Genomic DNA, 13,534 nt, shown 5'->3' with positions numbered 1-13,534 from the left:
AAGACCAACAGCTGACAGGTTACAGAGTCTACAAAAGACAACAACTGATGTTAAGAGAGCCTCAGTCTATATTCCATGGCTGTTGGGGGGGTTGGGGTCCTTCTCCAACCTCGTGGCTGCCACAGCACAAAGTCACAATGTTCAGTCTGTCAGGCAGGCATGGTTCTTTTTGTGGTCGTCTCCAAACAGGGGCCTCTCTCCTAACATGCTGACTCAGCACAGCGGATATCTCATGGTTTCCTTATTCCTGTGAAACATCAGTCATGTGAAGTGTCCAATTACACAACATGCATATTGAATGTGCTCACTACACGCAGATTTTTTTTGAGAAGTTACACAAATTATATTCTGTTTAATGATGTGGGTATCAAACAGAGATAGAGGCAGTAGCTCTTTCTGGTCTGGAAACATTCAATTGGGTTAGTGGCATTACTTTCGATCATTGAAGAAAAATTGTATTTCATCATTGGACCTGACAAATCTAGCTAAGGTGAATGATTAAAAATGGCCATGTAGAGATGTTTAGAAAATGTAACTTACCAATCCCAGAACAGAGCTGAACTATCGTTGACTCAGGACAGGCCTGTATGACACACAGACAGAGCATTCCGTTTTTGTTACTCTACATCCAACAGTCAACGGAAACTGTAGAAGGTGAAGGTGACATGCAGTTAATTATAGAAACAATGGAAGAACATATACCTCTGCTTCCTCAAAGTTGTCAGCTTACCGTGTTTTCATACTGATTGCATGGGATGAATTACTGTCTATAATCAAGCAGCTTGAAAGTGCACACAAAAGCATGACTGGCTGAGGTAGCTAGCTAACTTAATCACTGATTTTATCCCATCTAACTGGATTCATGGGAAATAACTCCATGAACAAACAAAACAAAATAATAATATAGAGGGAAATTAGTCAATGAGGGCATTTAAAGTGCTTTAACTCCCTGTAAGGTGCAATAGGTGCAAACATATATTCCAAGACATGCCTTCCAGTTTAAAACTATTGTCATCTTTAAGCTTCTGCTATGAGACGTCATCTAATGTGTCACGCATGTCTACATCCACATTTCTGTTGTTGATAAGTTGCATATAAATATTTATGTCTATTCTTAAATCATTTCTGCTTCATTGGGGGCGATACTGTGTGTGTACTTGATACATCTCTGGCATCACTGGTAGGTGTTGATATAGTCAAACACAAACAGACAGACACTCAAAGAAAAAACATATTCATTAGCTGCACCTGCATTGTCATAAATGCGCTATGCACATATGAAATAAAGGTCTATCTCTCTCTCTCTCTCTATGGATCCCTCTCTCTCTCTGTCTGTGTGTGTGCGTAGCAAATCCTTGGAGATGACAAAAAACTCCTCAGAAAAATAGAAGTGATAAAAGGGAGAAGGGACAGTAATGCGTAGTGGGGTCCATTTATGAGACATCTCTAGAAACAAATGTTTCTCTCCAGCAGCATGTGATGGGAGGAGTGAACTGATTTGCAGTTGTGCTCCCTGCACCCCACAACATGGTACGCCCCACTTACATTGCAATCCAGTCAATGTATGGCTCTCTAAAGGATTATATACCAAATGACATATACATCACATTGATACAATGTTGAAGCAAGTACAGGATCAGTTATGCATTTCATTAACAACAAAAAAGCTACACACTTACCTTGACTGACCTTTGTGTATACTTGTATATCAAATAACCTCTTATGATCACCTTCATTCAGATGGTTTAGTCACTGCCAAACAATGAGTCTGGTTGACAGTAAATGGTCTTCAACTGCTCATCTTTTCTGCCAACAAGAGGGCAACAGATAAACAACAAATCTCAACATATTCCTCAAAATGAGTATTTATCGCCACCTAGTGGTCTATTGTTGCTATGACGGACATTGGGTCTGCAGATTCACAAGGTTGAGCCTAAATACACTTGTATTGACAACTATGTGGAGGCTTAATTTGACAACCAAGGACTATCTTTTCAAAATGGGCCCTTGTGGTGATAAATTGTGTAATTTTGAAAGCAGAACTAAGAGACTGTACCCTAAATATTGGCATGACTGTAGTTCTTAAATAAGATTTTTTTTAAAAGATTTGGGTGGTAACAGCAGCAGAAAGACAGATCAGGAAAGTATAGATACAAATATGAATAAATAAAACATATACTGTACGTAATTAAGCCTCCAAATCATGTATGAAATTTAACTTATACAGTGCCCTGGTGAGGTGTAAAAAGTGTCTCATGTGCTGTTGTACAGCCTGAGGGTTGTCGGCACAAAAGAGCGCGTCTTGCATATTTGGAATAAAATATTGTGGCTAAAGGTACTCATCATAGAGGGGAAAAGAATTGGTTGCCCAGTATAGTCTAGTTTTATCACTCCTCCTCTCCACCACTACCTACAGACCATCCAGTCCAACAGAGCTGGTCATCCAAACTCGCTTGTTAAGACTGTCAGTCTTCCCAGCCCTGATGCCGTCTCACTAGCACACCACAGCAAGAATACTGTGCGGGCTACCACAGACTGGTAGAACATCAGCAGTAGTCTGCTACACATGTTGAAGGGCCTGGGCCTCCTAAGAAGGAACAGTCTGCTCTGTCCTTTCCTATAGAGGGCCTCTATGTTATCCAGTTCAGTTTAATGTTTATATGTACTCCCAGGAACCTGAAGGAATCCACCATCTCTATTTCCTCCCACTGGATGGTAATTGGGGCTAGGGGCTTACCGCTTTGTCGGAAGTCAATCTCCAGCTCCTTGGTCTTGGCTGACGTCATCTGGATTTCTGGAGGCAGCTCATCAGTGGTGTAGATAGTGAAAAGAAATGGTGAAAGTAGGGTTGTAGCGAAGGGAGAGCGTGGTCACCCCACCCGGACTCGAACCCGGGTCTACATGGTGCCAAACATGCGCTCTGACTGCCACACCAAAGAGCCCGGCTCAATGGCATGGCAGCCAGAGAGCATATTCACCTGTAGGGACGATCACATCGTCACAGTAGGGTTGGAGGGTTAGGGATGCCCATAACCACATCTTACATCTGAAAGGCTGCCCTTTAGCTGGACGACCTGCCAGTGAGGTAGTCTGTAATCCAGGCCAACATTGTGGTTGTCTACCTCCATGGCTGAGATATCCTCCACAAACAGGATGGTGTTGAACTCACTGGAGAAGGCAGGAGGGGCCGGATGGTGTTGAACAGTGGTGTAGTCCAGGGTACACGTAGGTATACGGAGTATACCCACTTCTCAAAACAGGGTGTTTATCCTGTGCTGTACGGGCTGCTTTAAAAAAAATAAGAGTATACCCACTTCTCCAGGGACCACTACACCACTGGTGTTAAATACACTGTAGAAGTCAGGAGGGGCCGGATGGTGTTGAACTCACTGGAGAAGGCAGGAGGGACAGGATGGTGTTGAACTCACTGGAGAAGGCAGGAGGGACCGGATGGTGTTGAATACACTGGAGAAGGCAGGAGGGGCCGGATGGTGTTGAACTCACTGGAGAAGTCAGGAGGGGCCGGATGGTGTTGAACTCACTGGAGAAGTCAAATAATGTGCTCCCACTGTAGCCTACTGTTGTAGATCAGACAAAAAAATCGTGAAGTAATCAAGCTATCTGACATCATATTATTACTCAAACTTCAAAATACAGTCAGAATTGACTCAGGGAAGCTGTAGGATCTGTTGGCAGAGAAGATTTGGCAAATATTTCATGGGCGCAACCCACATACTCAGCTCTGCTGCTCATCCCCCAAATGCATGTTCCCTACAAATGTGGCACCAATTAAAAGGGAAATAACAGGCTTTTCAACGGCATTTGATTTATTGCAAAGATGCATTGTTACAACAAATAAATATTCTACCAAACACACATGTCCTTCATTTGTGTGCTATGTTTATAAGCATACAATAGGCTTTAAACTCATTACCAAATAGGCTAGATTAAGGCTGCTATAGAGCAATAATCCAATTTGAACATGTAGTTGGTGGTTTAGGTTTGTCGTTCCGTTGTTTCACCCTTTCGTTGTTGAACTCTGACTGTCTAATGCACTGCAGGAGTGGTGGGGCAACAAACTGAGAAACTATTTTGCTTGTCTGGTAGTCTCAATGACGGTAAATCCAGCAAAGCAACTGATTTAATGGTTAACAAAATATGGAAATATGCTAGCATAAAATATAGTGACATGCTGATAGATTAATTAAATTCTGTCTTGAAAATAAAATAATTGTGTGCATATGGGAAGAAAACGACAAGACGGTCCGGTTCATTTCCCATACACCCCTGTAGTTTCGGTTTCTGTTTTGCCTGAGGGGTGGGCTAGGCAGCGGCACCGAAAACTGGATTTTGAAAAGAAAAATATAGATAAAAGAGAAGGAAGAAAATAGGCACGAAAGAGAAGGAAAATATAGACTGCCCAGTCGTTGTAGCAGCACCTCTAAATTCCTCCAAAAACTTCACCACTTGGGCTATCCATAAGTCAAGAGTAGACGGGAAATGCGGAAGTCGTCCATATGATTTGGATTTTGAGGTTTTGCAAGCAATGAGGTGTTGTGACAACAAAAACGTCACCATTTGGACTATCCATAAGTCAAGAGTAAACGGGAAAGGCGGAAGTCGTCCATAGCCTTTGTAATTTTAGGTTTTGCAAGCAATGGGGTGCTGTGGCAACAAAGAGGTAAGATATAATCTATCGACGTCGTTGCAGCTCTGGTGTGTTACCATATTGCACAGCCTGCAGACTTGAAAGCAAACTAGCTAACTTCTTGGAATTGTGGACACTAAAACATAGCTTACCACTAGAAAGTTGTGGTTTGCATTACTCGTAGTAGAGTGTAATTGTATTTGAATGGCAAACTGTAAGCGTAACCTGGAGTCGTTTTAGTTAGCCATTCATTCGGATGTTTTGTAGCCTATCTAGACTAGATAACGATTTTTTTGATGTGTCTGGTGGAGATTGACACGATCCAGGGCGGGGCTGGTGTTCTTTGTAACTTACGAGGCAGCCCCAAAACGCTTGTCATTTATGTTATGGTCGTTCTCGCTCATTTCATTAGCACATTTGAAGCTGATAGGTCTGCCTTAAAACCACAGAACGTAAGCCTACAACTTATTTTGACAGAGATGAAGTTGTTCTTTTCCCTTGTTATTTTAGTGTCACCAGAAGAAAATTACTGGACCTGGGTAGCCAATCCTCATAGTCGACAGTACCATAATTACCCCAAATATCCTTTACCCGATTCCTTAAGTAGCCACATATTTGTTGGGGGGCTGCAAGAGACACACTTTTAAAATATATAGACCTGCATGAAAAGGAATTACATCTTGGAAACGTGTTTTTATTATTTTGACAGAAAAGGACTGACTGGACTCCACTGGAGGAGAGAAGTGTTACAGATATACCATGGCTCATCCTTTTCATTCTCTTTTGTATTGGCATGGTGAGTGAATAGCCTTTCATGCTTTTGTAATGTGTGTTAGGTCAGGTTTTACATTATCAAATGCTATTCTCTGTATTTTGATACTGTATTGTAATGTAATGTAATGTATTGCAACATCACAACATACAATCGTTTGAACACCAAATGTATTATGATTGATTGCACATGCTGATTTGGATATTGTTTTTAATTTGTAGGCTATAATTACTGGGTTCTCAGTTGCCGAGGGTGGTACATCCAGACTCATAAACGGATATGACAGCTATGGGAACATCTGTGGGAAGAACAACAGCAAGATTATAGATCACCCTCTGAATGGCCAGAATTTCGCTAGCAGAAAGTAAATCAAGTGTCTATTCTCTGTTTTTTTGATATCGAAACCTTTTACGTTAATGGTTTCGCGTAGATTATAAATAACAATACCAAGACATGATGTGTTACAATCTAATATAAGCTTTGGGTTCAGCTATTTTGATGTTAGTTTTTCAAATTTAAACTAGATTTGCATTTCCTGAAAGGGATATCAGTGCTTGCGAAGAAGTAAAGAAAAAGATGGGGAAGTTGATAAAGATATTAAAAAGGACAGACAGATAGATAGATTGGTAGATAGAAAGATAGGGATAGTTTTGCTACAAGTACTTGACAATAATGGGGTGAATGAGATAATATAAATAAATGGTAGATTGTCTGATTGATAAAGACAAACACATGGCGAGAGAGAGAGATTAATAAAACAGTCAATCACTGCGCGCGCAAATGCACTACTAAAATTCACTCTAAGTACATGCTGTATAAAATTAAGTTTCAAGCTTTTGCTACTATGTTACTGAACTCAAATTGATTCAGTCTCAGACAAACAATCCCAGAGCCCTCATGAAGCCATAACCTTGTTTGAACTCTATAGGTATGTGTTCTTCCTGGACCCCTGCAACATCGACGTGGTTAAGAGGAAGATCAATTCAGTAGCTCTCTGTGTATCATCATGCCCAGATAAGGAACTCCGAAACCTCAGGGAAGTCCAGGAATTTGCACTTCTCAATGGTAAGGAAATGACAGCAAAATCTGCTGTGTCTTTTAAAGTCGTTTTTTCAGCTGTGACTTCAACATGGCAATGGGTCCATGCCTGCACAGTTTGGTCAGCAGCAGTATGTTGTAAGCATTTCTTTGTTCTAGGTTCTTCCCTATGTAGATATGACATAGAGCCCTCCTCTTACCCCAGCCATCCAGACAAGGCAACCAGCTGTCCAAAATTGCCCGTTAAGCCCAGGTATGGTACAGAAGATGTCATACATCTTGCATGGCATGTCTCTTTGAAATCAAATCAGATACAGTTGAACTTGTAGCACATCTCTTTATTAAACGTTTTGCCCTGTCTGACATGGCTAAGCTTAATGGCACATTAATGTTTTAACCAAGTGAACACTATTAACCAAGTTTTTCATGACACAGGCATGATTTAAAATGTGTGATAGTGACAAAGAACAAGCACCCTTTATTGAACAATTTATTTGATCTATCTATTTGCAGTAAAGTACGGTTTAACCGCTGTATTCCAGTTGATGTCACATGCTACGCCCAGTTTGCTCAGGCCATAGTCAACTCCATTAGTGAGAATGTGTTTGAGAAGGTTGTCATCGGAGTTCTGGCTTCAAAAGAGATCATCTTTGGACTCTGTGTGCTGTCAGTAGGTATGAGTTTGTGTCCGAAAGATAAAACACTGTGAACTTGTGTTTCATGCATCACATTGATTTCATATATGTATGTTTTTTGTATTTAATATATTTCTAAACCTTGGCACAGCACTTAATTTGTCATGTTTGAAAGACTTGAAGACTGTTAGTAATCAAAAAGGTGTGTGTTGTCTTTATGGGGCTTGTCTTTTGCTTTTCACAGTTCTCTCAGGAATTCTCATGGTGGTGATCAGATACATCTCTTTCGTACTGGTGGTGATTCTCACAGTCCTTGTGGTCTTGGGCTCTCTCGGTATGTTTGCCAAAAGTGTTTTTGCACACAGTAGAATTCATGTGTCTATTCATGCCATCGCTCCGTATTACTTCTTATCTTGGATAACAAAGGCAGATAAGGCCAATAATATCTAGGTTCATTTCTGTGTATGAGTGTGAAATTTTCTGGCTTCAAAGAAGGCAGAAATCAGTTGAGCGAGTACAAAACGGATGGCACCCAGGCTAGTGAAATGTAGCCATAGATGTTTAAATTGAGATTGTTCTACTGTATAAGGTTAATCTTGGTCAATTGTGAAGGAAATATGATCTTTTTGTTTTAGCTGGCACTGGTGTTTTATGGTGGTTGTATGCAGACCTCAAGAAGTCTCTTAATTCCACCGAGCCTGTTGAACAAGCAATGGCTCAAGACAACACCCAAGGTCTCCTTGCTTTTGCCATCACAGCCACAGTGTTCACGGTAAAACTTTCACTTATCTTTCCAATTCAGTTATGTAGTACTCACTTCATTTCTACGTAGAATAACCTGTAGAGTAACCTGCTTTTAGAGGTTAAAGGTACCTTTTGACTGGTAAATCTTAAATGTTAAAAAGTTAAAAAGTCAAGAAATCTTTGTTAGGTCAGTTTTGCTCACATCTGCCATTAATCATCATCAGCCAGTCAAACAGAATATGTTCACTTCGCCAACCTCATATAAACGTTTCCATTGTGACCAGTTCCACTTATACCACTTCCAGTTTTAGCCCCAGATTCTTATCAATCAAGGGTATACTGTAGCTCAAGGCATGGTTACCTATCCTGTGCATCAAATTTAAGCATGTTTAACAAAGAAGTTATTTTTTATATTTATACAGTAATGAAAAGTAAAGATACGATGGCATGTCCTTATAGACTGCTCCCATCCTATGTTATATTGATCTAAGGGCGTCCCTCTCTACCTTCAAGAAGCTCTTGAAGACCCAACTCTTCAGAGAGCACCTCCCTTCCTAACTGGCACCTTGGCTTAACTTGCACTTAAGCAGTGACAGTTCCGCACTTCTTTTTCTTTCTATGTCGTTTTCTATTTCTTGAAAAAAAAAAAAAAGCAGTATTTATTGTTACACCAGGTGTTACTGCTCTTAGCTTGACTGTTCTCTCCCCCTGTACGTCGCTTTGGACAAAGGCGTCTGCTAAATGACTAAATGGAAATGTCTAAGGCACATGATGGTCTCTCTTCAGGTGCTGCTCCTGCTGTTGATCATCTTCCTGAGGAAGAGGGTGGCTCTTACCATCGCACTGTTCCATGTGGCAGGGAATGTCTTCATCCATATACCTCTGATAGCTCTGCAGCCAGTGTGGACCTGTCTGTCCCTCCTTCTCTTTTGGGTCTGTTGGCTTGCAGTGCTCCTGTCTCTGGGAACTTCAGGTAAGACGCCACATTCACAAGAAGATCTCTATGCTAATATTCAAAGCTAACACCTTACAGCATGTCTTTTGTCAGTATGTATAATCCTTGGGGACATGTCATTAATCATGTTTGAGGGCTGAATCTGTCCAATTTAACTGCTTATTCCTAAGATGGTTTTGTTTTGTAAGTATTCTCCATATACTAAGGACACTGATGGTCACACCTGAGGTAAGTCACCCATGCCACTGTGTTATGGCACTGCCCCACTGGTTATAAGCCGTCTCTTTTCAGGAAGCCCCGTGAAGAATGTAAACACAGGTCTGGTGGAGTTCAAGCTAGATGAGCCGCTGCAGTACATGGTGTGGTACCACGCTGTGGGCCTCATCTGGATCAGCGAGTTCCTTCTGGCCTGCCAGCAGATGACTGTGGCTGGGGCCGTAGTCACCTACTACTTCACCAGGTAAGGGGTATGGCGGTTCAATCAGAATCAGAATCAGAAAGGTTTTTACTGCCAAATAGGTTTTTTTTTTACCTACCAGGATTTTTTTGTGGGACGTTGGTGCAAACAATAAACATACACAATAAACAATACACATATTAAGTTATTATACACATATTAAGTTATTAATCATAGGAAAAACTAAATATAAAATATATTTAAAAATGTACAGAATATGTTAAATGGAAAATGCAGGACTAGTGTGCAATTAAGAGTTCAGGATTAGAGCCAGATGGAGTGATGAGTTTTATATTCCTAAATGATGGGTCATTTTAAGAAGCTGTTTTTCTTGTACAATGAACACTCTGTATGTACTCAACACCCTCCCCCCCATGTCATCTTCTGTGCAGAGACAAGTCCCAGCTCCCTATGACGCCCATCCTCTCCTCAGTCCTACGGTTGGCACGCTACCACTTGGGCACTGTGGCCAAAGGGGCCTTCATCATCACCTTGGTGGAGATCCCCCGCCTCATCCTCACCTACATCCATAACCAGCTTAAAGGCAAAGTGAGTTAAAGAAAGAGGACAAGAGGGTCCAGTGGAAATGGCTCTGCAACAAAAAATGTTAACCATGCATTGTTAAAATGATGTGTTTTCAGGAAAATGCCTGTGCCCGCTGTATGGTCAAAGCTTGCATCTGCTGCCTGTGGTGCCTTCAGAAGTGCCTTCAGTACTTGAACCAAGTAAGTGGTTTTGGTTTACTCATGTTATCAGCAGGTCTGTTGTGGTCTTACTTGACATTTTACATTGAGTATTAATGACTTTGGGCGAAAGGCACAATCTTTCTAGATATGAGCCATGATAATTCCAAGTTTTGTAAATGTTATCTATTTATACGTGAATTTGAAGACTCATCATGATAATTAAAATTGATGACACATACGTACCAAATTATTTTTGATTCCACGTGTAGAACGCCTATACAGCCACTGCCATCAACAGTACAAGTTTCTGCACATCTGCCCGGGATGCATTAATTATCCTGGTGGAGAATGCTGTTCGTGTGGCTGCCATTAACACCGTGGGGGACTTCATTCTCTTCTTTGGAAAGGTATTGGAATGGGGGGAATTGTAAAATATGAACTTGAGTGTTGGAGCAAAATGTACCTGTATATAATCTAATACCTAGATGTAAGTGTGAATAGAGTATATATATATTATATAGATATGTATATAATCGAGGGGGGTTAGAATGCACCCTTGCGTGTCTGACATGGGTGTTGTCTGTTTCTAATGAAACATGAGTGATATCTTGCCCATGAACATGAATGCTATCCCGATTATTACAGTAATGAACTTGCTCTTTGGCAAAGCATTTGATTGTTTACTTATTTTAAGCACATTGTTGTCCAAATCTTCTGGATTGGCACATCCTCAAGGAAATTTACTTAAAAAAAAAGATTGGACAAGTTACAAACATATCTAAGCATATAACTGCACCTTGCTGAACATCTGCCGTACTTTTACAAGTTGTGTTATGATGTAACTTGGGTCCTTAAATTGTTGCAGGTGCTGGTTGTGTCGTGTACAGCATTTGTGGGTGTCCTTGCTCTGAGGTACCAGCAGGAATACACGGTATGGGTTGTGCCCGTGGTTATCGCCTGTCTATTTGCCTACTTGGTCGCCCACTGTTTCCTGTCGGTTTATGAGATGGTGGTGGATGCACTCTTCCTCTGCTTTGCCATCGACTCCAAGTACAATGATGGGAGTCCAGGGAAAGAGTACTACATGGACAAGTCTCTCATGGTGAGTAGGGGATGATAGGACATATGAAGATGCAGCTGTAATCAAGTGAAAACTTAACTAGATGTTTGTATGTTCTGTCTGAGTAACTGTGGGTACTCTTTACTCATGTCCTACATAGGAGTTTGTAGAGAACAGCCGTAAAGCAATGGAGCGGGACTCATCGGCTGGCAGTAAATTGATGCCAATAGTAAGTTAAGGTTTCCATGGTACATTTATCATGATAGAGACTTTTTTGTTGAGATGTGTTAAAAAACAATTTATAACCACAACTTTTTTCTGCTCTCAATTTTAGGCAGATAGAGGCACGTAGGCCTGGCTGGGCCGGATGACATGAAGGACACCTCAACCTCTGATCCTGTTTTATAATACAAATGCAGCTCATAGTGCTTCAGAACAGTCACAGTGAAGTACTGCGTTTTAATTTGCCAAATAGTTACACATTTATTACTTTTAAAAAATCTGTTGTTTATACTAAAACAGCTATGGCCATGTCTTTATTTGAACTGATATAGGTACAATTTCTTCAATTTACCACTAGAGGACACCGTAATCCTTTTTTGTCATATTGAGCACTGTGACACCTTTAAACTGGCCATGTAGAGATGTTTAGAAAATTGAACTTGAAAAAAAAAAGAGATGAACTATCTTTTACTCAGGACAGGCCTGTATGACACACATACAGAGCATTCTGTATTTGTTACTCTACATCCAACAGTCAACGGAAACTGTAAAAGTTCAATTCATACTGATTGCATGGTATGAACTACTGTCTATAATCATATTTTGACATTGTGAGGCAGCTTGAAAGTGCACACAAAAGCATGACTGGCTAAGGTAGCTAGCTAACTTAACCACTGAATTTATCCCATTTAACTGGCTTCATGGGACATAACTCAATGATTCACTATGTGGTTACTAATTGAGCAATGTGTCTGATTGCTTTTGAGAAAACAAACACATTTATAAAAAGGGAAATGAGTTTATGAGGGTATTTAACTAAAGTGCTTTAGCTCCCTCTATACCAGGCACACGCACAATTCCAAGACTTGCCTTCCAGTTTAAAACTATTGTCATCTTTAAGCTTATTCTATGAGACGTCATCTAATGGGTCACGCATGTCTACGTCCACATTTCAGTTGTTGAGAAGTTGCATATTAATATTTTTGCCTATTTCTGAATGATTACTGCCTCATTGGAGACATTACTGTGTGTGTACTTGATGGGTCTCTGGCATCCCTGAGTGTACTTTAGGTGTTGATAGTCAAACACAAACAAATGCAGCCTTTAATGGTGTGTAGTCTTTAGTGGCATCTATTTGTAGGAAATGGAATGTAGAATTGATAATTATGTTTTCTTTAGTGCATCATTTTCTGTAACTATGAATCTTTGTGTTTCCGTTAGCTTTGAATGAGCTCTTTGTATCTACATAGGGAGTGGGTCCTTTCCCCCCCACAGAGTCCGCCATGCTTCTACAGTAGCCAAGAACAGACAAACCAAAATGCTGGCTTGAGATAGGGCTTTTCTTGTTGTTATGCCATTTGACGGCCACTTGTTAAGGGAGGGGAATTCGGCTGGTTGCAATTCATCAACCTCACCACTAGATGCCACTAAACACAACAGTCACAGTGAAGTATTGTATTCAAGTTTAAAATTGTATTCCTTTTGTTATCTGTGTGTTTTACAGCGATACATTGTGTTACTTGAATTTTCATTTAACATCATTAAAAAAATCTGTTGTTTATAATCTAAAACTGCTATGGCCATTTCTTTATTTAAAAGGATAAAGGTACATTTAGGGTCTGTATACAGGTGATGCATCATTCTGTGACGACACAGTGAATAGAAGTGTCAAAGTACTGTGCAGTTACTTACCTTTCCCACATTTAGAATAATTTAAATCAATAAACCAAGGCAATTTACTGACACAGCACTAAATAGAAAAGATTCCTAGGTTTCTGAATACTCAAAGGGGTGTGAAGTGGTAACACTATGACCACCTGTGCGCACAGAGGACAGGTTATATATTATCATAAATAAAAAGTAGTGAAAGATTAAACGATTTCGTAATATTTCGTAAGGATTTAAAGTCAAAATTAATTTTGACGATAGACCAAACCATGTCAGGGGAAAAGAGGAAAACATTGTTGTAGCGACATCTTATGCTTTGTTTGAAATTGGCTAAAAATATTCTATACGCCATTATTAATGAGCCTACAAAATTCCATCCATAAGCCATAATAAGCTTATAATGCAGCCCAACCTATTCAATTGAACCATTTAATTTAAAAAACTGTTCTTTTAATCGCACACCAATATTGGCTGAACAGAAACCACTTGAAAAGCCTCCTGAAACATGGAAATGTTAAATAAATGATAGGATTGAAAATGTTGGAAAATGTAGGATGGAAATGTTAAACTCTGATGTGATCATTCACCATGTGTCCTGAACTCAAACAGAAAACTGTTATATTCACTAGAAGTCCTAGGAAACCAAAAT

At 40.2% G+C, this 13,534-nt stretch overlaps 1 protein-coding gene across 1 annotated transcript; it reads left to right on the top strand.

Annotated features, from left to right (window-relative positions):
- The first annotated feature begins 4,328 nt into the window (after nt 1-4,328).
- slc44a1a (solute carrier family 44 member 1a) lies at nt 4,329-12,713 on the top strand. Its single transcript, XM_080859104.1, has 16 exons — nt 4,329-4,681; nt 5,358-5,444; nt 5,642-5,784; nt 6,349-6,485; nt 6,618-6,711; nt 6,972-7,132; nt 7,338-7,427; nt 7,729-7,865; nt 8,624-8,810; nt 9,084-9,252; nt 9,642-9,798; nt 9,891-9,974; nt 10,205-10,342; nt 10,801-11,037; nt 11,156-11,224; nt 11,330-12,713. The coding sequence occupies exons 1-16, from the start codon at nt 4,658-4,660 to the stop codon at nt 11,345-11,347; spliced, it is 1,932 nt and encodes a 643-aa protein (XP_080715230.1). The 5' UTR covers nt 4,329-4,657; the 3' UTR covers nt 11,348-12,713.
- Nucleotides 12,714-13,534: the final 821 nt, after the last annotated feature.

This window comes from Sprattus sprattus, assembly GCF_963457725.1.
Source record: "Sprattus sprattus genome assembly, chromosome: 20".
NCBI classification, from domain to species: Eukaryota; Metazoa; Chordata; class Actinopteri; order Clupeiformes; family Clupeidae; genus Sprattus; species Sprattus sprattus.
The sequence above is the reverse complement of the archived record's forward strand: the minus strand, read 5'-3'. Positions and strand labels throughout refer to the sequence as shown.